The sequence below is a fragment of the Montipora capricornis genome, chromosome 11 (assembly GCF_036669925.1).
Source record: "Montipora capricornis isolate CH-2021 chromosome 11, ASM3666992v2, whole genome shotgun sequence".
NCBI lineage: Eukaryota > Metazoa > Cnidaria > Anthozoa > Scleractinia > Acroporidae > Montipora > Montipora capricornis.
Window position 1 is genome coordinate 267,253 of NC_090893.1, and position 27,709 is coordinate 294,961.

The window sequence follows — 27,709 nt, forward strand, 5'->3', positions numbered from 1 at the left end:
ATTTAGGGCATTAAAATAAAAATACACCAGAATTTGTTACCTTGCCTGCTTGTCCATGATTTACGGTATGTTCTTAGCATTTCTGGCCTTTTCAGCGTGATTCTAGGGAGTGTTAGTTCTACCGTTGCTCTCTCATAATTATATATGATTCCCCAAGGTTGGTTACTTGCTGGCGGCGGTCTCGCATATCCGCCGAAGGAAATCAGCCGTAAATTCTCTCCGAACGCTCAGGTCGCCTCCAGATTTAGCCCAGTGCACGTTTAAACCCTCCTCTAACTTATACCTTCTCTATCGGACAAAACAACCGCGGTGCGGCAATTTCGGCTTGCTGAACTAACGACTCCCTTCCATCGAGGACCGTCGACAATGCTCTGCCACAAAGTTTCGTGCACGGCCGTTGGAAAACACCTTACCGACCAGGTCCAAGGTTCAAATTTGTTACACACCAAGGTGGGCGACGATGTCAGTGACACATACACTGTAATCAAACTGAATGTTTATGTTTTCTTTGCAAAACATCTTTCTTGCGTCAGCATTTCCCTGAGCCTCGCCCGTTTGTGCGTGACAGCTGAGTACTTTCCTGAGAAGGGCCTCACGTTCTACCTGTCAATGAGACTAAAGCCTCGTCGCTCACCCTGTGTGTAACAAATTTGAATCTTGGGCCCGGTCAGTAAGGTGTTTTCCAACGGTTTCCTGCGCGGAACATCCGAATAACAGCGAACGTTGAATCTACTGGAATAGCGCTGAAATGGCCAAAGTCCGCCACAAAAACTCTGATAAGGTATCGAGAAGACAAGGCAAGGCATTTTTGTTCGATTCATGTCCTTTTATTTTCGACTCCTAAAGACGTTTTCAAATTCCCATACAAACCCTTACAATTTTAACTGATCGGGAAGCTCAAATTACATCGTTAGCTTGGGGTACCTGTGGTTTTTCGCGTGTGGAATTCCCTCGTCAGGTGGTGAATTCTCCCATAGAATTTGTTTAAAAGAGTATGGCAAATCTTCCCTAAAAAGTTAATTACAAACCTTTTCTGTCCCATTCTCTTTGTAGGTTGTCCAGTTTATGTTGTCCAACGATGTATATATCTTGTATTTTGTTGTCCATTGATCAGCAGTTGGGTTTCCTTGAGTTGCTGTGGCGCAAATGTAGAACTCATAACCAAGGTTAATTTGTAAGAAGTCGCTAGCATTTCCTTTGGTGCTTGGTAACCATGCTCCATTTTCGTTCAGTCGACACTTTTGAGGTCCGTTATCAACTCTGGATGAGGAAGCTAAGAAGACGCTATCTAGGGCTCTGCCTCTAATGAACAAGCTAATTGCTTGAATCTGACAACCTAAAAAAAAAAAGGGATTATATTCACACGATGAGTGGATTTCACAGCTGTCTACCGCAGTTTATAACATCAAAAGTTTATAACCAATGCGGTTACTTCCAGATAGAGGTCCTTGGCCGCGTTGTTCAGTCGTAGTTTCATTACCGCATCTGACTGTATTTCGGCAAAAACTTAGAGTCAATTTCCAACGAAATTATTTATCCAGAATTAGCATAATTGTCGTCTTGGTTATAATGAACCGGAAGACCTGCAGTGGAAACAGTTGGCTTTTCATTCGGCGACAACAGACTTAAAACGTAGAGGCCCTGTTAGGGGTTTTAGGGATAAGGGATCACTGACGAAGCAATTGTAGGGATAAGGGATAACAAGGATAGTTTTGATAAGTAGTTTTAGGGAATACAGCCGCAGTAATTTTAGGGATAAGGGACAACTAAAACTACCCTAACAGGGCCTCAATGTAAGCAAACCCAGTTGAAATAAATTTTTAAAAAAAAGAAATTGTCCGACTCTAAATTTTGAAGATACTCACTAGCACAACTTTGAAATTTATAGACACCTGATATTTAACAATTAGTCACCGGAGAAAAGGTGAATAATTGTTTTAGTATACACCACACAAGCTGAAAAAAAGGCGAACCAAAAAACTACTTTATTTTTGTAAAATGTGGTCGGAAATTTCAGATCTCGGACGCCGGCTACTCGGAGAGGAATAGCAATTGGATAATTAACTCTGAGTTAGCCAATCAGCGCACGCGGAGAGAACTATTCACTTGTGTGGTAATAATTACGGAAGCCGATAAGGGACAACTGCAATATATTTGTCAAATCCAAACAAAAATTGGAAATCACAATTATTTTGGCAAATCAGTGTTGAAATACTTTTACAAATCCTATTAAAATTATTGGATCCACAAATAACTTTTCTAAAAATTCGAAAACAGTTTTCAATCCACGAATCGCTGTGAAATACACAAAAATATTTTGAAGCTGCAAATACCGCTGGTCACGTAATAATTGGGCCAGCAGTCAGCCAGCGTCACACGTCTCTCTTGCTTCAAGATGGTGGAGTTTCGTCAGAAAGGAGTTTACAGTAGAAAGCACGATGGTTCCGTCTGCCATAAATGTGGAAGATAGAGAATTTGGGAACAACGAGGTATTGTGCCGAGGGTGTGGAACACTAAAGTGACGTGAGTAGGAAAGTAGGTTGTGCGATTCGACCACTTATGTCCTAGTTTGACGTCCCTAATTAGATGAACGCTCAATTTTGACATCCATGATTCCACAGACGAGAGATCCAATTAATATTATTAAAATCAAAATTACTTTGACAGAGCATTTCGTTATGAGACCATTTCTCACTTTCGGCTAAAAGACCATGGGATTTCTATGAACGTGAGAACTTTGAAGAGAAGTCTACGTTGGTATAAATATACATTTGCCGTGGAATTGACATCTTAAAGGGGCTAGGTCACGCAATTTTAGGCAATTTCAGCACTGATCGAATGGTCATAGAATTGACTAAAATATCAAAATAACTGTTCAAAACTATAGAAGAACTCTAACAAAACACAGGGAAGCCAAGAAGGGACATGGGTGGACAAAACTGGAGAGGATTGAAATGGACTGAATTTGGGTAAATTTGAAAAACGTCGGCCCACCTTTTTTCAAATTTATATCAGTCTATATCAAAATGTCATTTACAAAGCTGGAAAATCATTCTCAGTTGTTATGTGGCCGTGATTTTGCAAATGAAAGACTCTTGCTCTGCCAATTTGACGTTTAGAGCTCATAATTAACAAAATTAAACAAAATGACCTAAAATAGCGTGACCTAGCCCCTTTAAATTGCCACAGCTTGCTCCCGTCTGACCATGTAGCTCAGTCGGTAGAGCAGCGGTGATCTAACCGGAAGGTGGTGGGTTCAATTCCCACCCTGGAGTTTTTCTCTGTTCTTGTGTGGGCCCAATTCCGTTAGTAGGGCCAACGCTCACATGGCTAACATGAGTAGAAAACTAGCACTTCACATTACCCTCCAATGGTTAATTCTGTTAGTATATATGGGTTGCGAAGAAGAAACCGCCTAGTTAATTCGGAGGACTCTATTCGGGAAATAATCAAACGTCAAATTGAGGTCGCTTCATCACTTCTTGGATATCATGAGTAAGCTAGGAACAAGCTTTACTGTTCCTCGAGACATGGTCATGCAAATTCTACGAAAGTTGGACTGAGTTACGGCTTCCGTAAATAATAATTTCGGTTTTTGAAGGCGTTAGGCTAAACATACATGTCTGTTTCTCCAATATAAAAACATGATCTTCTTTCTTAAGAAAACGACTCTACACTCTTACGCTAGAGGACTCCTCTCAACAGCAGAGTAATGAATCCGTTTTCAAGTTCACATACCAATGAGCGCATACAGGATTGCGACTTTTGGTTCTCCCACTCAGTTTTGAATGAGTTATAATAAATAAAAAAAATAATTGGTCTTAATGAGGATTGTTAAGGAGGCTCCAAAGGGTTTTCCGCAGGCACGAGTGAGTTTCCAAACGGAAAAGGATTACAACAGAGATCTTTTAGATGACAAACACCTTGATATCTGTCTACTACTTTTTTCAGGCAAATTCTAAAGGTTGTCCACAAGTCCCCGACTGTTGCCATGATCGCAGCGGTACGACACTGCCAAAAGTCCTTTTAATTAAAATCAGTTTCGAAAAATAGACCAAAATTCCTTAAAAGATATTTTGAAAATTCCATTAAACTTTTACCTAAAATTAATCTAGCAGAACATGCATTATTTGTGAAAACATCGTTGGAAGATCGTTGCAAAAAACTTGTAAAAGAATTTGCGAAGAAACGACATTTCGACATATTGCTTAACACCTATAAGAAAATTTTTTTCCCGGTTTATGCGACTTTAGGTCGCATTTTTATTTCTGTCTACACTTTTGGATTCATGAGCTGACGCGACCAGTTTAAGTGTGTGGCTTAAACGCGAGTGCTCTGAGATAAAAACCCTTTGCAGCCTCCTTAACTTAGTCTTCGTGCTCCGAGATCCTAAAGAACTACCACAAACCACCATAATTTACCACAAACGACGGTAATTTAGGCCTACAACTTACAGGTCGCATTTCAGTCGAATATGATGCAGATGAAGTTCATGATGCAAGCAATTAAATTCAATTAAAGCGATTGTCTAATTGCCTCTTTATTATAGGCTGTCGTCTAAGAATAGTTGGTAAAAGTTAAGAATCCGATCCCGCCAACGCGTTGGCCCACACGTCGGCCAACGCGTCGGTCGGCTGTCGGCTGTCGGTCGACTGTCGGCCGACGCGTTGGCCGCTGTTTAATTTTATAACGTATAAGTTGCGTCGGTGGTGCGTTGGTGGTGCGTCAGTGGCGTGTCGGTGACTCATTTGGGCCTTATTGAACTTTTCAAAACCTAAACGTACCTTTTTCAAACTGAACGGAAATGTATTCGACGGAAAACTTTCACTACGATATGAAAATACGAAATTTACTTTTGACCGCCATATTGTATTTCATGATATTAGAACCCAGTTCCCATTACGACAAGTGTTATTAGAACCCAATTTTCACTCTGGCAAACGCGTGGCATCTTCCAACGCCATCGGCAACAGCCTCTTCGCGATGCGGTGTCGTTTCACAAACGGCAACAGATCGCCCAGCTGCCTTTGGCACTCCTGCTCGATCACTTTAAATGAAAGTTTCGGGTTTCCCAGCCTCTCCAGGGTGCTTTGGTACGTCACTTTGTTTACAATTCGCAGCTCCGCTATGCCGAGGAAGTCTCTAACTTCGGAAAAGACTGAGCATTTCAGCAGTCGCTGAAAGTCATCGCTGAACAGTTTCCACTGCAGTAAAATTGCAATTACAAACGGCTCCTTTAGGAGCCACCACATATTAAAAAGTCAATGATCAATAAAGAGTTTGAACTTCCCAATCCTTTATAATGAACTGGCAAATCAACTCCCCGCTTTGGTAACCGACCCTTGCCAAAACATCGAGAAGACCTAGGTACTAATGTTTCATTTTAAAAATGGCGGCTATTTGCCTATCACGTTTTCGTCGTTCCTTATGAAGTTGTTCTTGCTTTCAACTGAAAGAACTAACAAAATTTTAAAGAGTAGTGTCTGTAGTGTGCATGTCGACCAAAGTGTCAGTAGTGTGTCGACCAACGGGTCGGTAGTGTGTCGGCCGTTGCGTCGGTAGTGTGTTGGCCGACGCGTCGGTAGTGTGTTGGTGGTGTGTCGACAGACGCGTTAGCCGACGTGTTGGCCGACGCGTTGATGGGATCGGATTCTTAACTTTTACCAAAAAGTTGATTTCCTGAATTAGTCTGAATTACATTTATTGTGTCAGCTAGGATTACTAGTCAGTATTTTTTAATGAAGTTGAAGTCTTGTGAGCATTAAGAGAAAAGTGATTTTGCATGCGAAAGATGTAACAGTTGCATAACTTGCCAAATTACATTATAATCAAGAAAGGCTGGAGGGCAGAAATGAGTAAATCAGTGAAAATACAAGCTTATTATATTGTAAATATTATACCTCTTTGAGCAGAGTAAACTTCCACTTCATACAGATTGATTGCATATCCAACAGGTCGAGTCAAGGTTACATGTCTTCCCAACACGCTGGGCCAACAGAGGGTGCGATATCTGCTATTTCCCTTGTATATATGATCTTCAACAGACACTCGACATTCCTGACCTTTTTCAGATGAACTTGAGGCTAAAAAAGGGGGGGGAATACAAATCAACACAACCGCACACCAGATCTATGAGTCACTCCATGAAAGGATGGCGCAAAAAGTTTGAGTAATTTATTTCAGCGGATTCATGAGATTCTCGTTAGAGTTCATTCTTGGTTATGTTTAAAATGTTTTAAACGTTTTTACATTTTTAGTTCAAGTGTTTTAGATTGTGGCAATAAGAGCAAGTAATACAATAGTTTTAAACCTCTACTAACTATGTTTTAAAACTAGTTTCAAAACAATTATAAATTCCAGACAACATTTGTGTTTAACGTTTATTCACTCATTCGGTGGACATTATGGAGTGATTTACAATCTTCAAACTTTTGGCTTTCAAACAGAAAGTTAACAAGAGAATGATAATATTATTTCCCTACTGACGAAGTAGGGAAATAGTGCTTTTGTGGATTGACATCTGTCTCTAAAAAAATATTTGATTGAACAATAATTATTGAATTGGATTTTTGTGATATGCGTTAAGAAAGAAGCTCTTGAAGCGGAACCCACTTTCCTTGACCTTATTCCGCATGTCACAAAAAATCTCTTTCAAAAAGTGGTTATTTTTTCTCTTCGCTCTATAAAGAGCCTTAAAAGCATTAATAAATAGAGGATGATATTACATGACCGCCGGGAATACGAAGTTGTCTTTATCTTAGGGTGCTTCCCTTTGTCGGAACTACCCGGCCAGACCCATCAGTTTGCAAAGAAAATGCAACAATTAGAGGGAACACTTGCATGATAACCCCTCGCATTCTTCTGGAGGAGTATCTGTCATCCTCCAAATGCCTCGTCGTCTGGCCGGTCACTTCTGTCAAATGGAAAGCGTCTTAAGAGTGCTGATCGTACATCTCACGAGTCAGTGCAGGAAACGAATGAGAGATATATCAGCGCAAGAAGAAAAGAATAGTATCCCCGCGCGGTCATATACCACGTTCTGTTTACTATACAAATAATAACAATCCAAATCCTAGACATCTCAGTTTTTATTCATTTTAAAAGCATCGAAAAGTGATCACCTTTACTGAAGAAAGCCAAAGGTAGTTTCACTGTCTTCGTATCTTACAGTAATGACATCAACAGCCACATGAATTCACGCATGAACAGGATGCACTTATATTATGGTATGAAGATATATTATTATATCATTCTGCAACTACGACGACATCAATATCCTCACATGTGAATGATAACAGTGTCTTATGAAATTCATTAATAATTCATGTGGGGAAAACAAAAAAAATGTTTGATTAATCAATATCTGTATATCTGATACAGAATTCTCTTATTTACATAAACAGAACATGCATAATAAAAGAATTAATCATCTGGAAGGCAATCATATCGAATCTATCGCTCTGCTGGTATAGTTAGAATGTTAGTTATTCATTGATCATGTATATATACATATACAATTTTTATTTATTTATTTATTTCACTTTTCTCGGCGTATTACCATGTATTTGCTAGGGGCCTAATCAACCCGAGTTGAAATAAAGTTACTTACTTACGTTTCTTTCGATTTTCCCTGTAAAATGTCTTGAATCATCAAAAATACCTAGTGTGCATTAACACTTTAATGCTGACGTTTAATAAGTCATAAACATATGTTACAGATTCATCTTGCGCGACGAAGATATCAAATTTCATGAACAAGAAACTGAATCCCGGTATATCATCGACATCTATACATGATAAATAAATTGTTGTCATCATCATCATCATTTTATTTCAATGTTTAGATTTAACAAATTGAAGAAACACAAAACCCGCATATAGCAAAGATAATCGAGGCGGGCTATGTAACTTACAATCAAGTTAACAAAATAAAAATAAAATAAATAGGTATACAGGGTGTTTCAAAAGTGCGTTCCGATATTTTGTTGGCTTATATTTCAGAAATTACTATAACTACCTCTTGGAAAATTAAATGGGTTATTCCTTATTGATTTTACATCGAATAACTTAAATATTAGTAACCAGTATGGCCTCCTTTATTTTTTATGATATTTTCTAAGCGGCGGGGCAGAATAACGCTTGAGCTCCTGAAGCGTGTCGAGAGTTGGCATTTTTTCGCCCGAACCGCGGTCGCCTTCTCAGCTAGTGCAGTGTTTCAGGGGCTGGATCTTTGTACGTTGTCTCGTCAATGGTGTTCAGATCAGGCGAGTTTGCCAGCAAGACGTCCATGGGTATAAAAGTTTGGCAAATTCTTCTGACACCATGTCTGATCCGCCTTTGAAGTGTGGGCCGGCGCTCTGTCCTGCACAAAGGTCATTGCCTTCTTTGAGCTAAACAGCTGTCTTTTCGTCGGTCCGTCTGTAACCTGCTGCCTTGAGGTTAGTTAACGGTTTCACTTCTGTTTTTCGGATGAGCAGCGAGTGCAGCCTATAAAATGGCTGAATACTATCGATCACAGACGTCCTTGGACAAGGGCGACAAGGGCATTGATTTCAGTCTGCGGTTAACAAAATATGATCACGTGATAACACTTTTGTGCCTCTGTGGTTTGGAAAGAAACAACCTTAAGAAAATTTTTCACCTGCTTCTTATTTCCTCGGACAAGACTTTTCCTGGGTTACATGTAATAGCTTCGGCGGGTCTTACTTGCCGTCAACACCGTTTCGCGCTTTTCTCTTTGGGGAGAGCAACAGAAAATACAGTCGCGACATCGGTATTTCCGAAACCGCAGAGCCACAAAGTGTTATCACGTGATCAGAATTTTTTGAACTGGAGACTGAGGCAGCGTTTACACGAATGCGGTTTCATTTGTAACCGCGTAGTTTCGATGCCGGTTACATCTTCTGTTTACATGACACCGATCGAAACTGTTGCCGAAACCGTGTCGATTTGAAACCGCTGCCAAAAGTGGAGCGTTTTCAAAACGATGCAGTTTCATCTGTTATGTAAACAGTGAAACCGCATCGATTTGAATACGGTTACTATTTTGGTGCGAAATTTGAATTGTTCAATTCAAAATAGTGAATTTAGCTCATAGTGCAGCACTCACTTATAACATCACGACTTTGATTTTCTGGCGAAAACGGTTTCGCATCGATTTTGACGCGGTTTCGAAGTCATGGAACCGTGTCGATGTGAAACCGCTTTCGTGTAAACTCTGCCTGAAATCAACGGTCTGTGAAGTGGGCTGAAAAAAACCCTTGTCCACGGACGTCTGAGATCAATAGTACATGAAGCAAGTTGCAGATGACATAAATTTCTCTGTTCTAGTCTCACAGATATGGTTTGTATTATGTCGTTGACTGCCACAAGGGGGGAGGGGGGTCACGGGCACCCCAGGACCCCCCTGGCTACTCCCCTGAAAGATGTGTAACTTCGTCAGACCACAACCCGTCATTTGACAAAGGCTATGGCAACGACAGCGCCAAAAAGCAGTAATATTATTGGTTAAAGGAACCAAAATGATTGTGCTGTACGTGCGTCACCCATTTTTGTACATTTCTGTCCCCTACTCGTCAAAACCACTACGTGAAATGACCAAATTTAAGGTTTTGACGACAACGTGGACAAACTACAGTGAATCTTTCAGTCTCAAATTTTACTTCAAATCCGTCCATATCAATCCATTTATAGGACACTTCGCCCATATTGTATAATATAACCAAGATGGAATAATCATGAAATACTTAGATTAGCTCAAAGTTATATTTTGAAGTGACGTTTTCGTCCCCGTGGCCGTCGTGGTTTGTTTCAACTGGTATGCCGGGGGAACGTCGCACTCCTGAGAGCCCCATACGATGTGGTTTTCTGTATTCGGGCAGAGACCAGCTTACTTCCAAGCTTCTCGACAGTTCCAAATAAAAGGACAAGAAGAGCGTTCATGGCTTGACGTGTTCCTTACGGTGTGTCAGGAATATGCTCATTCCAACTAATCAAGTTCTCTGGTGATGGCCATCCCAATCCATAAAAAGTTCCCCTGCGGCGAATGTCAGAAGTCCGTCCGAAGTAACCAGGACGCCATTTTGTGTGCCACGTGCGATCAATGATTTCACGCAAGATACATAGGTATGGGCAAGCAAGCCTTTAAATATTATTTAGAAAGCCATCACCTTGATTGGGAGTGTGCTTTTTGTTCTCTCCTTAAATTCAGCGATTCTTTTCTCGACCAAACCGGAAATGAGACTCTAACAGAGGTGAACAGCACTCACAATGATATTAATTATAATGACGCAGTTTCGCTAAACAAAGCCTACCCTAGGGATGACGATGAAAGTTATGTTCAACAAGCTGCCCAACTTCTAAACTCCTCAACTTAGGACTTAAAAATTGCTCATCTGACTGTCTGTAGTATCCGCAACAAGATCGACGAGCTAAGAGTACTACAAAGCATTTGTCGTTTCGATATAATTGCCATAACAGAAACGCATTTGGACAGCTCAATTTCTAATAGCCATTTGAACATAGATGGGATGAAGATCTTCCGCCGAGACAGGACTAAATGCAAAGGAGGTGGATGTATCATGTTCTGTGCTGAATATTTGAAGGTGACCCATCGTAAAGATTTGGCCTCAAAAGATCTTGAGGCAATTTGGGTCCAGATTAAATTTCCTACTACTTCGGCATTATTTTCAGTTATTTACAGATCGGACTGACTTGAATGTCCGAACTTCTTCGAGGACATATATGGTGTTTTCGAGAAGGCGTGGATGAAATCTGACACTATCATTCTACTTGGTGATTTTAACTGTGACCTTCTAGTTATTGACAGCAAAACATAATCTGAAATTCATCCTAAAACGAGAAGGCTGTTGACCTTGTTTCAGCTTTTCGACATGCAAAACATTGTCAACAAGCCTACAAGGATCACACCTGGATCAAGCACATTAATTGATTTGATAGTTACAACAAAGCCCAACTTAATCAACCGCAAAGGCGTTCTACCTTTGGGACTTTCAGACCATTGCCTAATTTATGCAGCTCTTAATTTTAAGCTCAAAAGGCCGCCGCCAAACGTGATAAATGTTAGAAACTACAAACAGTTTCAGGTTGATCAATTCCGGACTGATATTATAGCTGCGCCGTTTCAAGTAGCTCAGGTTTTCGAGGAAAAGGGTGATGTTCTATGGGCTTGCGACAAATTATTCAAAAATATCTGCGATCTACATGCACCTATGAAGCGCGTCAAGATCCGAAGTCAATCTTCTCCTCGGATAAACAATGAGATCAGACGAAAGATGAATTTAAGGTTGAAGTTGTTTAAAAGAGCGGTTAGCACTAAGGACCAAGAATTTATGCTAGGTACAAGAAAGTAAGAAATGAGATTACATCTCAGATAAAAATCGCTAAGGCACAGTACTTCAACGACAAGTTAGCTGAAGCTAAGTCTGCAACGGCTTACTGGAATTTAATTGCGGAAGCGACAAATCCAGTCAGAAGAAATAGAATAGACCAATTTCGATATATTAAAATTCAGTCCTAAACAAAAGACATCATCTCGAGGCTCTGGGGAATAAATATAAGGATTTGTATGAGTTTATTCCCCAGAGCCTCGAGATGATGCGTTTTGTTTTGGACTGAATTTTAATATATCGAAACTGGTCTATTGGTCCATTAAAGAGGGAGGATGGAAGCCTTGCCGTGAATGATACAAAAAAGGCAAACTTAATAAATGATTTCTTTGTTAATATCGGTACTAGACTTGGACGAGCCAATTGCTATTTTCCACAGCAGAGCGATCGCACTGGCTCAGTGCCCTCTGTGACTTATATCACCGTCTGCGAGGATACCGGCTGGCGCAGACTAAAAGCTATTAAACCGAATAAATCAGCAGGTCCAGACGACATTCCACCAAAATTGTTAAAACTAGCTGAGCCTGCTATTGTCTCACCCTTGACTAGCTTATTCTCATTCTGCGCAAACCTCGGAGAAACCTATAAGAAGTTCTCCCAATCCTCTGCCGTGAGCTTGGAGTATTTCCTGAAAAATTTCAAACGAGGACTTCTTTGCTTTTCACTTAACAGTGATATCTTCTTTCGCTTGAAGGCTTTCCACCATTTGTTTGTCAAGCTCCATACCGTTGTGCTCGAAACGTTGATATTGTGATGTTGAACTTTTTGGGCAATCTTTCTTGTTGAATTATTACGCTTATGCTTAGCTTTCGTGATTACATTTCTCGCATAGTTTGTCAAAACAGACGGCCGTCCACTCCTTGGTTTGCCCTCGAAGGACTTCCTTTTTGACCACTTGTTCACCAATCGTTCGGCCTTTTTAAACAATTTGGCAATTTCTTTGACTGAATAGTCAGAATACCGAAAAATAGCTGCCTGAGCTCTAGCACAAATAGTGACTGCCTGACAGTGACTGTGATTTACGTGAAAGAGCAGAGAAAATCCAAAACAAAGGCAATACATTCGAAAACAGACAATGTGCGGGGAAAATATGACGGGACAAAGCACGCGCGCTTGCACATTGGGCGCGAAATTTCAAAAGTATAGTCATGTATTCAAATCTTAGAATTGAAATTCCTTTCAACAATTATTTAGATAAATTTACTAACTGAATCAGTTTCAATTTGCCTAAAATTACATTACATTTTTGCGACAAAATGCAATTTTTAATCGGAAAGAACTTTTGAAACACCCTGTACACACACATTCACAGATAGCTAGCATTTACGACATGAAACCATAGTTAATCGATGGACTGGTTATGAAACCTTAGAACCTTCAAAAGCGAGAACAATGTTGTCGCAATCGATGTTGAATTGACCGTGACCCTGCACAATCTTTTGTTTTCGCTTGGCACGGGTTTGCAAATTAGTTGCGCATAATTTAATCGAAGGATTTGATTGGTTATCTTCTCGAAAAAAGGTGGGTTTTGTGCAGGGCTCAAGGCCAAAAATAATATAATTATTATTAATTATATTATTAAATTATTATTAAATTATTAAATTATTATTAAAAATACGGACAAAAACAGGAAACAAAGGAACTTGTCGAGTTTCATAACCATCTTCATGCATTAACTATGATGAAACATAAGAAAGTAATAATGATAACTAGGGTGTGATTAATGATAACTAGTAATTTTTAAGATTAACGTTGAGCGATCAACATAATCATCCTCATTACCAGAGTTAACTCTGTCATTACCAAGCACCGTAAGTAAAAATTGGTGACTTTTGTTTTTAAAAGGTCTTTTCCTAAGTTTGCGCAAGTCAGGCTTCAGGCAATCCCATAGCTTAGCTCCAAAAATGGAAAGCGAATTAAGTCGAATACTCACTCTTGATATATTAACATGTAAGTTACCAACATCAGAAAATCTAGCGTTATATGAATGAACGCCGGTCGGATGAACAGGTGAAAAGATCACAGATATTCTGAGGCGCAGAATTAGTAGATATGTCATGCATAAAAGAACATACTGTTTCAAAATAAAGCAGTTTGAGGGGTAAAACATTAGCGGAGACAAACGAAAGAATAGCATGAGATCTATTACCAGCCGAAGAGCTCATTTCTGTAAGATAAAGATCTTCCTCAAATAAACCTGTGCAGCTTGGCCCCAGGCAGCAATTCCATAGTAAGTAGATGGGAAAATCAGAGAACGGTAAATTTTGATTAAAGGGACGGAGTTCCTGAATCGTGCATTCAAAAACTCATTAATAATTCATGACAACAGCCTAACAGCCAATCAAAACACCGATAAAACGTCACGTGTATGAGCTTTATATCCTAATAACACACTCCTCGTTAGTATTCTTTAAATAAAGAATACTAATAAGGCATAGCTTGTTTTTCTCGTATGCTAATATTCACCTCTCACAATTTGAACCATTGTTTTGAGTCCAGAGGGACAAGCTCTTTGTGGAATGTTTTTGAAGCCGTTCAAAAAACTCGCAGCACGTGTTTTAACGGGTCTAAAAACACTCGGCTACGCCTCGTATTTTTAAACCCCAATGAAACACTGCTACTCGTTTTTTAAACTTTACATAATTCTAATAACTCTGCTAATTTTAGAGGCAATATAATCGGTATGATAAGTTTAGGTCAAGTTTTTTATCGATGAGCATTCCCAGGAACTTTACATAATCTTTACATTCAAGAGAAATATCACTATTTAAGGCATTGTTATATATCCTTATATTAATCTGATAGTTAAGCTTCTTTTGTGATGGCCTAAAAAGGTCGGACAGAATTTGATTTTTTTGCATTTACGGTCAGCTTATTTGCATTTAACTAGTCACAGACTTACTGCAATTTGATGTTCACTACACTTTCTAGCGACTTCAAATCCTTGTCATCATACAGCAGGTTTGTATCATCAGCAAATAAAGAAAAAGAAAGCTTCTTAGAAGAATTATAAATATCATTGATATAAATCAAGAAAAGTAAAAGGCCTAGAACCGAGAACTGGGCCTAGAACTGTTATTAATATCAGATGCTATTAGAAGCAGAAGCTTTTCGAAGAACCTATCTTTACTTCTAAAGAGCTGTGAAGACTTCTATCATTTGTGGACATGAGAATCCCTTACAATAAAGCTGAATTCACCAGTAATGAAAGCTTAATTAGCAGAAAAGTTTAATGGCACGTCGATAAAATTGTTCAAAAATTATTCAAGGATTCCTCGTCGTTATTGATTTATTGGGACATTGAAGTCCGGGAACCCAGATTTGATCGAGCGCGAAGGGGTACTGGGACCTGTGACGTGAAGGAGTAAGTTGTAGCCTTTTTGGTAGTGAAATGTTGGTGAAATGTTTGTGGACGGAGTTTCAGACCAAATTATTCAATATACAGAACTTACACTGTCACTTACTGTGTCAGTAGTATAGCGCGTGAATGTGAAGTGAGTTACTCCTGCTGCGTCGTCAGCCCAGGACTTCGTCGCTCGGTCAAAACAGCACAGGAATCCAAAAAAATGCTTTTTTAATGCGTTTAAGCCTTGAAAACAATTGTCTGGAACTGTAAAAACTGTTTTCAAACTGTGGATAAATTACTGCACAAGAGAGCTGAACTGAGCTATCCTCCTTCTTCTGATGTAGATTGAGCCAAGAGATTCGCAGATTTCTTTAATAGCAAAATATCCGTAATAACCTCTCTAATGATGCTTGCGATGCGGCATCTTTCCTCTCAGACTCAGTCCACTGCCCTTTTCAGTTGACCAGCTTTGAATAGGTGTCGGTTGAACAAGTGAATCATCTTTATCAAGACTGGTTCTATAAAGTAGTGTGCTTTGGATCCATTTCCTGTGTGTGTGCTCAAATTCTGCCATTTTGACCTTCTGCCCGTGATTACTAAAATGATCAATCTTTCGTTGGAGACAGGAACTGTTGAGGATGTTCTCAAGGAAGCGCTGTTGATCCCTTTATTGAAGAAGGTGAATTCTGACTTTGAGGTTTTTAGTAATTTTAGACCGATTTCGAATCTAATGTTTACTTCCAAATTAATTGAAAAGGCTGCTGCTCATCAGTTAACTAGCTATACTTTAAGAAATGATCTAGGTGAAGTTTTCCAGTCTGCATACAAGAAATTGCATAGTACTGAAACAGCTTTGCTCAGAGTTCAAAACGATATCCTGCGAGCTATTGATGGTCGCCGCTCTGTTCTCCTTGTTTTGTTAGATCTATCTGCAGCCTTTGATACCGTTGATCATTCTATTCTTTACCAGCGATTGTCACATCGTTTCGGTATTAAGAGCAAAGCACTTTCCTGGTTTAAACCTCAACTCACTAATAGAAAGCAGTTTGTGATGGTTCGGGATGGAAAGTCCACTAGTCGAGATCTTTCCTGTGGTGTACCTCAAGCCTCAGTCTTAGGACCTATTTTGTATTAACTGTACACGTCACTATTGGCGGACATAGTCAGATTTCACGGGATGTGTTTTCTCTTCTACACGCAAATTTATCTTTCATTTGAGTCATCTTCGATGGTTGACAAACTTTCTGCTCTTTCCTGCATTGAGGCCTGCATTAGTGATATGATATAAATAAGTGGATGCTATCTAATAAGCTTAAGCTTAATAATAGTAAAACGGAGGTGCTAGTCATTGGAGCGCCACACCACCCTCACCAACAGTTTGATCTCAGTTTACTTGTTGCCGATGAGCATGTAGTACCTACTTTATCCGCGAGAAATTTGAAAACCGTCTTCGATGACAACATGACACTTGAGTCTCACGTCGCTGCTATTTGTAAATCTGCTTTTTTTCACATTAGGAATATTGCTAGAATTAAGCGATATTTGTCTCAAGCGAATATTGAGACTCTAATTCACGCGTTTGTTACTTGTAAGTTGGACCACTGTAATTCGCTACTTATTGGCTTCACCTTCAGAATTGTGCTGCTTGGTTGGTTGTTGGTGGTCGTAAATACGACCCAGTTACGTCAGCGTTACGTCAGCTTCATTGGCTACCGATTGAGAAGCGTATAGTTTACAGGATAAATTGCTCCCAACCCATAATGCTCTGCAATGATTTAGTTCCCCTGTATACATGTATGTGTGATAGGCTTGAGCTTCGTATTCCTACTCGCAGGCTTCGATCATCTGATAATTATGTTTTAAATGTTCATCGGTACAATCTCAAGAGTTATGGTGGTAGAGCTTTTTCCGTTGCAGCTCCTAAATTATAGAATAATTTGCCACTAGATATAAGCCCTAATGTGAATGTGTGCATGTTTAAATCTAAGCTTAAGGACTTATTTGTTCAAGTATATAGTTATTATTGACACGTTTTTTTTTCTTGGATCTAGTTTTTAATTTTGATTTTTATTTTTGTAAAGCGCCTTTGGACACTGGATAAAGGCGCTACATAAATGCCTACTTATTATCATTATTTCTTGAATTAACCAACTATACAATTTTGTCTCATTTCTATGAAATAAATTTCAAATAACCAAATATATCCGCAATATAGAATACGAGAAAGGTCATCACTATATAGTAGGCCTAGTTGTCTCCCCCACACATCCCACTTGTTGAAAGATGTTCAAAAATTCAGATGAAAATTAAGGTTACAAGACAACGTAGGTATCGATAATAGCCGTTAATTAACTTCAAGATCATACAACTTAATACAAGTCAAAACCAAGTGTGAAAGAGAATAAAATTCAGTTCTCATTCGCTGTTGCCAAACCTTGAATTTCGAAAAAAGAACTGGAGGGGAGATCTCGACTTTAACTACCAAAAATAAAAATGGTGATAAAGCACTTTAACTTGTTTTAAAACGAGTCTGGTTAACTATGTAGCTGTAAGTAATGCAAGCTTTGAAACACATAGCAACGTTCTGTAAAGGTTAATGCCACGAAGAGACTGCTTATTTGTGAATGATGCTAAGACAAATTTTATTTTATATTTTTAAAGCATGACAGTAACTACAAAATTCTCAGTTATCATTTTAAAATTAAAACGTTACTCAGATGATTAAAAGGTAACTGAATACTGTCCGATTCTCAGCTCTGAGTTATTCGCTGTCTCAATGCTTCAATGCCAAAAAGCCAAATAAACATAATTTTACCCAGTTATTTTGTTCGGTAGATCAGACCCCATTTGCTCAATTGCTGTATAACTCTATCCAGTGGATAGGTCACTATCCAAAATATAAAATATAGTTCACGTTGAACGTTGGGAGGCGCGGTAGCGTCATGGGTAGTGCGCTCGACTTCGGAGTGAGTGCCCAGGGTTCGGGCCCTGGCCGGGGACATTGTGTTGTGTTCTTGGGCAAGACACTTTACTCTCATGGTCCAGAAAATTTAATGGTGGGGGTAGCCCTGCGATGGACTAGCATCCCATCCAGGAAGGTGTGGGGGAGGGGAGGGGAGTAGAATTACTCCTAGTCGCTTCATGCTACAGAAACCAGGATAAGCTCCGGCTTAATGGGCCCCTTGGATTGTAAGCAGACTTTACCTTACGTTGTAAACGTTCTCCAAGGTTTTCGTACACACCCTTACTTATTAATTAGATGTGCCTAGGGTGTGCATATTCATTGTTACAGGAGGAAATACTGAAATTATTGCAGACTGAAACTGTTAGATAGAGACTTATCCACCGGTATGCTTGTCCGAATGTGACAAAATATCAATATTGCCAATTCCATGTGTCAACTATATATTTATAAATGAAGTTTCTCACATTCATATCAAATTGACATATGATTTATGTGAAACAATATATCTATACATCAAGTTTTTTATATTCATATCAAGTTCCCAGATATTCACGTCAAAACAGCTTTCCCTTACCAATGCAACTATGCCTATATCAAGCCGACTTTTTTACTTTTGATAAAAAATTCATTTTTATAAATCAAGAAAGCCTGGTGCCGAGCATTTCAAAAAGGAAGAGGGAGTCTGAGAACCAGCCGTACAATAAACAACATCTGGTGGCCGCGAATCTCTTCATTCCGAACGCAGAAGAGTTCTTCGAAAACTGATCTTGTCTTTATTCACAATGTACCCCGCGATGATGACCAAGCTAAGTTCTTGTCGAGAAGAGTAGAGTAGAGCAGTACAAAGAAACATTTACAAGCTAGTAACGCATCCAGTCATCGAAACACGTCTTCACCAGGTGACTCTCACTCTCAGTTATGACATTGAGCAGCTGATAAACGCCTTAAGACAAATCTTGTTGCGACTAGAAAGCCTGTACTGCCATAACAACCAGGAAACTGACAACGAGTACAGTATAGCAGTATAGCAGATACTGCGTTGGATAATATGATTAGAGAAATTCTGTCTTCAACTCCCAAATACGAAATTGCCGACGACGGTATAGGGTTCTTGAAGAAAGTCCAAGTAACCCGGAAATATCCGTTCATGTGAACTACGCACCCTCTCTGAATGATTCGTGAAGATTCCAAAGGATGACCTCTTCTCAAGTCCAGATTGCCGGTATTCGGGACGAAAATAGAACAACAACAAAACTTTATTTAACCGTGGGAACCTTATTTTCACTAAAAAGTGGTCCTCTCAAGAGCCGTGTGCATTAACACTAACAAATATAATGCCCAGGAGTACCTAAAATATTAAACTTAAAAATTACAAGCATCGTTGAAATACCTCATATTAAGTACTATAAAAGTAATTTCTAATTTGCAATAGCAGAATAAAACTATTTAAAGTAGTGAGACCTGCTTAGCCTCGGCTGAGAGACTGTTCTGGTGCAGGCATGGCGCAGTGGTGAGAGCACTCGCCTCCCACCAATGTGGCCCGGGTTCGATTCCCGGACTCGGCGTCATATGTGGGTTGAGTTTGTTGGATCTCTCCTCTGCACCGAGAGCTTTTCTCCGGGTACTCCAGTTTCCCCTCTCCTCAAAAACCAACATTTGACTTGATTTGTGTTAATTGTTAATTTCAATTTACAGTGTCCCCAATTAGTGCTTCAGCGCTAGAACGACTAGACACTTAAAGTTCCTTTCCTTTCCTTTCCATGTTAAGCCTGGTTTCCACATGATCTGCAACGGTCTGCGACGATCGGAGGCTATTTGCGTCCGTCGTATCGCAGATGATCGTAAACACCACAGGTAAGGGCTTCCATTTAAATCTGAAGCGATCGCAGACAAGCGTATCACTCAATCCTCTGCGACGTGCACTTACTTCAAGTTTGGGTGGACGTGTTTCAAGGTGAACAATAGAGTGTCGCCGATAGGACACAGATCATCTCAGACACACCTTTCCATTAAAAATTGTCTTAGTCGGAAGCGTCGTAATGGTGAGGAAAGTAGAACTAGATTCAACTTTCCCGATCATCCTAGACCATGTGCCGCAGATCGCCTCAGATGCCGGGGACAAATGTTCCATATGTCTGCGACGTGGCGCAGACCTATCGCCGATCGCAGACCGTTGCAGATCATAATTTATGGATCTGCATAACAACGGATTTACTGAGCCCCTATAACGGAAACTCTATTTGAGGGCCTCAGCATTTGGCTGCGGAATAAACAGGTTATGTTGGGCGCCCCGAAGAATATGTGTGTGAATGGTATCATGTACGCTGGCAAATTTTTCGGACGCAGGTATTTGGGTACAAGTTTAGTTACTGATTGAATGTTAAAGATTTGAAATATCGTTTCCACGTCTGTCAGCAAGCCTTTTCCATTTGAAGGCACGATGAATCTGTGCAGATCTGACATCCCAATCAGACCATGTGAGTACGCGTGCTGCCCTAATTTGTAATTTCTCTAGTTTTTCGCTCAACCATTACCGATGCAGGCCCACACAGCGCTCCAATAATCAATATGTGGTAGAATAGGCCATTTTCGATATATTAAATGTTCAGCTTGAAAGTGAGGCAGTGAGGACAAAGACAATAGAAATACGTGGGAATTAATGTGAAAAATATATACATATCATCCACTCTCCTTTGTCTTTGTCCTCACTGACTCGCTATCAAGATGAATTTTAATATATCGAAAAAGGCCTATTAGTGACTTATAAATCGTCCCTAGGGTACTTTGGGGAAACATCGGTTTTAGCCTCCTCTGGGCTGCAAGTACTTCAGCCACTCTACCGACGACTTTAGAGATATGAGCCTCCCACTAGAGTGTTTCATCCCCATGAATGCCTAGGCATTTGTACGTCTTGAGTTCTGCCTGAGAGGTCACGAGTTAATTGAAATCACCTCAGGCTGATTCTTCCTTTTTTTTCAAACCCATTACATGAGAAGAAGTTAAACAGGAAATGTATCTCTACCAAATAATAAATCCAGTGGCTTATACTCCTGCCCTACACAACTGCTTAAATGTTCGTGTAATATCATGTCTCCAGCTCTTTCTCTTAATTTAAATTCATCTGTTACGCTTGATGCCTATCCTTCAAAACTTAAGATTTCTAAAATAACGCCAATATATAAAAGTGAAGCCGAAACTGACCCTTCTAATTATTGGTATTGAAAAATATATCTTTTGTCTAATTTTAATCGGGTTTTTGAAAAACTATTATATTACCGGATGAAGGAATTTATTGACAAAAATAATCTAATGTACTCCTCGATACGGTCAATCATGAAATATTACTCGATAACTCGAAGTTTCACGGTTTCCGGGGATTGATAAATGATTGGTTTCAATCATATCTAAAAAATAAAATGCAAACAATTCAAATTGGAGAGCATTTATCAACAAAACTTATTTCTCCCTGTGGTGTGCCCCAGGGATCGGTCCTAGGACCTTTTCTATTTTTACCTTACATAAATGACATTCACCTCAGTTCCGATAAACTAAAATTTTATCTGTTCGCAGATGATACTAATATACTTTATATATGCTGATTGGAATCTCAAGGCGGTCGAACAAACTGTTAATATGCAGAGTTAAAGAACGTACATGATTGGTTGACTACAAATAAGTTGACATTGAATACGAAAAATTCTAATTTTGTAATTTTTCGTCCTCGTCACAAAAAATGCATTTTTTCCGTAAGTAAGTATTATAGATTGTGAAACAAGCAAAAGAGTCAGTTTAGAGCAAAAAAGTTATATCAAATACCTAAGTGTTTTAATCGATCAAAATTTGTCATAGAGGCCATGTTGATTCTGCTATCATAAAAATAAGTAAAACTATTGCGTCCAATGCGTCCAATGCTTATTATTTAAACAAAATATTGGTTCTTCAAAAGCAAGTCCTGCGCTTAATCTATTTGCCGACCGAAGAGAACATGCCATCCCTTTATTTGTCAAAGCACAAATTCTGCCTGTTACTTTCCTATATTATGAAGTCGTAAGCAAATTAATATTTGATGTGCACAATCAGAGTGCCCCAATCAATGGTAACCAGTCGTTTCGTCTACTGCCTGTTCGCCTACGTCCGAAAGTCGGTTCACCTACGTCCAATATGTCATTTCGCCCACGATTAATATGTAAATTTAAAGCTTCAAAACTGAATTGTTTAAAAGTCCTTGTTGAACCTCGCAGAAACACTGAGTATTAAGATCAAATAAACCACCGTTTACGGTCTTTGTGTTTACTTGTGACTCGAGCGGCCTATACTAAAGGAGGTGGGACTTTTCTTTAACATATGAATCAAAAGGATAAGGTACGTAAGAAATTTGCTCGTTCCCACTTTACTGCCCGGTTGAATGTTTATATCATTGTTTCAATTTGTTCTCAGTATCATGATTTTTATAAATTAGTGTTTTTTTAGTTCGTGCACTTTCATGCGATACGCAAACTTAGATGAAAAAAAATATATAAGGTAGTTGTGATATTGTCACCCTCCTTACCGGTATACAACTCCGCTTAGTTTTTAAAGAGGAAAAAAAAAAGACTCTTACTTTAGGTGGTTCAAGAGCTCGTGGTCTTTCTATTTTGCAACTTAAGAGATAGTAGGTGCGTCAGGGTTTAGTAATGCTTTGTCGCGGAATGTTCAGGAAACCAGTGCGTTCCTAGGATTTGCTAGGCCGGTTTAGGAGGTTTCAAGTTTGAGGAGGAATTGAAGCTCTGACTATAAAGTCCTTGAGTGATTTGTCCTTCCTGTATGCGACAATAGGAGCATTAGCTAAGATGCGCTTTTTCAAGTTGGTCACAGTGTTGCTTATAGGTTCGCTGCAGAGAACGTTGTATCAGGTTGCAAGACCGGTTTCAGAATACACAGTGGCTTTCTTCTTCGGTTGTGTGCTCTAATCAGTGAGAGCAGATCTTGACCAAATGTTCGTTGAAGCTGCCGCGAGTGGCATCCGTCGTTTAAATCAACGAATAAGATTACAAGTATTTTTGATTCGTTTCATGTCGTTAGCTTAATTGAGCAAGCCGTATGCGAGGGTGCGAATGGGGTTAACAGTTAACTGACAATTGGCCAAAAAAATAGTAGCTAACTGATATTTGGCCAAAAAAATTAATAGTTAACTGATAGATGAAAAGTTAACAGTTAAGTGACATTCTATTAATTATACTAAATACAAATGTTGTTGTTAATAAAAGCAACAAAGCTTTTTCCTAACAGCAGAGCTATTTCGTGAGTTTTACCTGTCCCCGCTGCGTGACCAGGTAACATATTATATGCGAAACCAGGCACCAGGGAGCGTTGACCTTGATCTTCGTGATGGCTTCGTGATTGTCTTAATCAGGGTATCGATTCATCAATTTTTGTCTTAAACTGGGTTAAATGTCTTAAACAGGGTCTCAGAAATCGGAATTCTGTCTTAAAATGGGTAGGAAAATCAGCGATATTTGTCCTAAGCAGGGTCAGGGTATGAGGGGGGGTTTGTTCAGGTTTTATCGCGATGATGAAGCCTCGGCATTCGAACGGCACAGAGGTCGTGTACCGTTCGACATTGAAAAGCATAATTTAACGGAAATAGCATGCAAACATTTGATAGAATTTATGGGAATCAAACAGCAAGTGGAAAAGTTCGCACTCAGTGGCTTCAATTTAAAGTTGTTTTGACTGGAAAAGATTGACGGGAAAGCCGAAAATTTTGCAGTTGTGACAAAGGCCCCGAAGGAAATAGAGCTACCCTTTATAATTGGAAGTGCCACAAGTGAGCTAAATGGTGCGTATTTTGTTTCGTCGTTTTGTTTAGAATTTTGTCCACACGGGCACGCGGGTTGACCACACTCGACGACTGAGTCGTTTTCAGAGCAGTGTCAGATTAAATGAGCAAGATTTCTGATTACAGTACAACCTTTATTAAGCGGACCCTATAGTTAGTGGACACACCGTATTTTAGCGGACAGAAGAATCAGTGAGTTTTGATTTTTTCCTTTCCATACTCTCTGTACGAACCAATGATCGTATCACGGTCTTGACATGTAGGGAAGCGTGTGAGAAATTACAGTGTTTCTATGAGAATCTAGTGTCGAATAATTTTCGTAAAGCGGTTGTTCTAAAACTAAAGCTACGCTACAAAGAGTTCTACTGACAAATTTAAGGGGCCGCACGTACCTGTGCTTTAATTTTTCCGGTTGCTTGTTTTAGATTTTCCATAAATTTGTCGGTAATTTTGCCGCGAACTTTTAGTCGGCGGAAAGAAAAATTTTGGCAGAGAAATGTTAAGACATGTAAAGAAAGTTTTAAAACGTGGTTCTAGCGCAGGTGAGGTCATCAAATTTTGTCTGAAGAATCCTTTACCTAGTTACTAAATATATTTTAAAACGGACTTTTTCAGAAGTCATCCGCATTTGATCCTCGTATAAACGCTGCAATTTACAAGACTGATTCAGATACTGAAAGTGACGAAGAAGGTGATTTTGAAGTAGTTAGCAAGACATGAACGACCAGGTCCGGAAGAGCAGTGCGTGCATTTGTGCGTCTGGATTTATGAGGTCGGTATTATTTGATGGTTATACGACTTAAATATTGAAACTTCTTTTCAATTGGACTTAAGCTAGGCGAAAACTTTAATGTGTGTACCTTACAACGCGCACTATTGATGGAGGTTTTGTGAATTCACGTAATACCGGTATATCTTTATTTTAGTAACGTCCAACCCCCAAAACTGATTGACGTTTTGAAGTAAAAAAAATTCCGGTTATGAATCAATTATTATCGCTGTCAGATAATAAAAGTTAATAGACAACTAAAATTAGTAGTTAACTGACAATTGGCCAGAAAAATTGTAATTAACTGACAATTAGCCGAAAAATTAGTAGTTAACTGACAATTGGGTACCCCCATTAGCACCCTTGTATGCCGTATGCCATATTCAAGCCGGCTTCGGCAATACTGGAAGAGGTATTTCAATTAACATTTGGGCGAGACTTAGAACAATTTTAACAGTTTGTCGTTTGCAAATAAGGAAAAATATACTTAGTCTAGGACTAGATTAGCATTGATAAGAAGAGAGGAATTCAGTGGACATTTACGACATCCTTAGAAGACCTTTTCTTTGCCGATGATCTGGCCCTACTGTCGCACAGAATACAGGATATGAGGGATAAGACACGGGCCTTTGAGTTACAAGGTGCGAAGGTAGGCCTGAAGATCAATGCCATCAAGACAAAGTTAATGCTTATTGGTACCAAACGTGGCGATGTGTGTCGGTCCCAGGGGGGCGGATTAAGGAAGTGGATGAGTTTTATGGGAGCACTGTAAGCAGGAAGGGAGGAACTGACGAAGACATTCAGGCGCAAAGAAAGGGAAAGGCAAGACAGACATTTGCGATGCTGAGACTAATATGGTGATCCATAGCACTAACAACCAAGACCAAGCTAAGAGACCCTGGGTCAAATGTGAAGGTGGTGCTCTTGTATGGTTCTGAAATTTGGAGGCTGACAAAGGGATTGGAGCAGAAGTTGCAGGTGTTGATCAATAAGAGCCTGAGAAACATCTTGCGGATTTGGTGGCCTAGAAAAATCAGCAACAAGGAGCTTTGGAGACAAACAGGGCAGCGACCGATAGAGCAAGAGATAAGACAAAGAGCTTGGGGATGGATCGACCACACGTTAAGGAGACCAGATGGATATGTAGTCAAGAGGGCACTGGAGTGGAACCCACAGGGGAAGCGAAAGAGAGGGAGACCCCGGCACACCTGGCAGCGTATGTCACTTAGAATTTTAAAAAACTGAGAAAAAACCTTAGAAAATGTTTTTAAAAAAGTTGATCGAACACTCGATTCAATGGCTTAAGAGCAAATGCACTTAACCTCAGTCCTCTACACTAACGAAATATCGGCTTCAATTAGGCAATTTTGAAGTATTTAAATAAAGATAATCCTAACAGTTTATTTAAAGCTAACCTAATAAAAAGGCTTGGTTACTAGGAATGGCATCGACCGTCAAAAATGGCATCGCTTTTTTACGAACTCCGACACCGCACATCAAGTAGGTGAATCAACTGTTTTACACAATGATTGTCATAGTACGGAGTTTAAGACGTAGGCGGACTGACTTACTGGATGTAGGCGAATCGACTCTAGACGTAGGCGAACAGACGGTAGGTGAAACGACCCGTAGGAGAAACGTCCGTAATTCCAATCAATATTGTGAAACTATTTACAGAAACATTACACATTCATACCTACAATACTCGATCATCCAAGTCGCAGCTACTAAACTGTGGGCTATAAAGAAGCCGTTTGAACCTGCTGTACTGTTCTCGATGTCACTTTCCTGGATGTTATGGCAGTACACCAAGATTTGTCTTGAGAGCTTTCATCAGCTGCTCAACGGCGTCATAACTGAGAGCCACCTGGTGAAGACGTATTTCGATGATGCAGCGTTGATACTCGTAACGTTTCTTGGTACTACTCTGCTCTGCGGTGCATTGTGAACACAGACACGCAAGATCAGTTTGCGAAGAACTCTTGAAGAGATTCGTGGCCGCCGTGTTGTTTATTGTGCGGCTGGTTCTCATGCTGCCTCTTCCTTTTTGAAATGCTCAGCACCAGGCTTTCTTGATTTTTAAAAGTGGGCACGTAAACTTGACATTTTTTTTTTCCAAATATGAAAAAGTCTGCTCGATATAGGCATAGATGCATTGGTAAGGGAAAATGTTTTGACATGAATATCTGGGAACTTGATATGAATATTAAAAAAAAATTGATGTATAAGTATATCGTTTGACATAAAGATCAGACAATTTGATATGAATATGGGAAACTTGATTTATAATTGAATAGTTGGCACATGAAATTGGCAATCTTGATATTTTGTCACATTTCGACAAGCATACACCGGACAAAGCTATCCGGCCTTTGAACAACTGCATGGGTGCACATGTATTCTTTTTGAAACAAGGGATAAAAATAAAAAAAGGAGAATGGTTTAAAAATTTCTACCAAGAAAATTACTTTATGTAATAAAAATCACAATGGTTGAATCTTTCATGAAAGGAATGGTCACAGTGCAAATGTATTTCCTTCTTTTCCTTGTCATCTGAGAACAGAAAAGATAAATATCTATGTATTTAGCCACCTTACCCACTCTGACCACGACATTACCACAATAATAGCGAGTATTGCAGTAGAAGATCACTTCATTCACTGGCACCATCCTTCCCAAGTCAACTTGCCACGACTCCAGAATCATCCCAGTCCTGAGGTTTCCATCTACTGTATAGTCACCTCGATCATGAGATCCTGCAGCAGTTACGGACTTTCTGAATGCAAGGTTTCCTTAAAATGAACAGAGATAAAAACATAGCAACATACTTGGTAATCTGTGAATCTACTTAGGATGACTTTACTTTTGCCTTTTTTGTTTGGGAACATCAAGAATGTGACGAATACATGCACCAGGCAAAGTACAATGTGGCATCTGCTTTACTCCTTTTGTTGATAATAACTTTGGTCGAACCATTGTCAAATTGCCCAGTGGACTGATACTTACATATCCACAGTGATTTGACAATGTAATCATACAATTATGGGGCTCTTCACATGATCCCGGTTGACCGAGATGGATCGATTACCAAGATGAAATTGGTTTCTGTTCATATGGCGACTTTGAGCCCGCTTTCCGAGATGAAAAATTTGGGACGCGACCATTCAGGTGTGAAATGTAACGAACAAGCCGCGAGGCGTGGCGAGAATTTCTCGATTTTCTTTGTTCAAGCAGTAAATTGAGGGGAATGGTTATAAAACCAGACAGATTTCTTGATTGTAGGTTTTTGTTCTCTTTTTTGGCCTTGACCGTGCACAAAACACAATAGTTGTTTACTCCGCACTGAGGAACTAAACATATCATATCATCATATCATATATCTTTATTTACCTTCGGACATTTA

General features: G+C 39.5%; 1 protein-coding gene across 2 annotated transcripts; it reads right to left on the reverse strand.

The window, feature by feature from the left end:
- LOC138023857 (uncharacterized) lies at positions 1 to 27,034 on the reverse strand. Of its 2 annotated transcripts, XM_068870940.1 has the most exons (4): positions 26,904 to 27,034; positions 5,901 to 6,083; positions 867 to 1,336; positions 1 to 408 (listed from the first exon to the last, which is right to left on the reverse strand). In XM_068870940.1, exons 1-3 carry the CDS (start codon positions 27,010 to 27,012, stop codon positions 1,017 to 1,019), a joined length of 612 nt encoding a protein of 203 aa, XP_068727041.1. In that variant the 5' UTR covers positions 27,013 to 27,034; the 3' UTR covers positions 1 to 408; positions 867 to 1,016. The 2 variants fall into 2 exon arrangements, 1 of the variants encoding a protein (XP_068727041.1); XR_011126805.1 differs by lacking the exons at positions 1 to 408; positions 867 to 1,336; positions 26,904 to 27,034 and adding an exon at positions 26,003 to 26,350 and having other exon boundaries at positions 5,958 to 6,083.
- Positions 27,035 to 27,709: the final 675 nt, after the last annotated feature.

Bases quoted from the DNA above. Each gene is read 5' to 3' on its own strand.
- LOC138023857 (XM_068870940.1), bottom strand. From the start codon at position 27,012: ATGATTCTGGAGTCGTGGCAAGTTGACTTGGGAAGGATGGTGCCAGTG. The intron at 6,084-26,903 runs GTAAGGTGGCTA...CCCCTTTTTTAG, and splicing joins TAATGTCGTGGTCAGAGTGG to CCTCAAGTTCATCTGAAAAA. The intron at 1,337-5,900 runs GTATAATATTTA...TTTTTTTTTTAG, and splicing joins AGTTTACTCTGCTCAAAGAG to GTTGTCAGATTCAAGCAATT.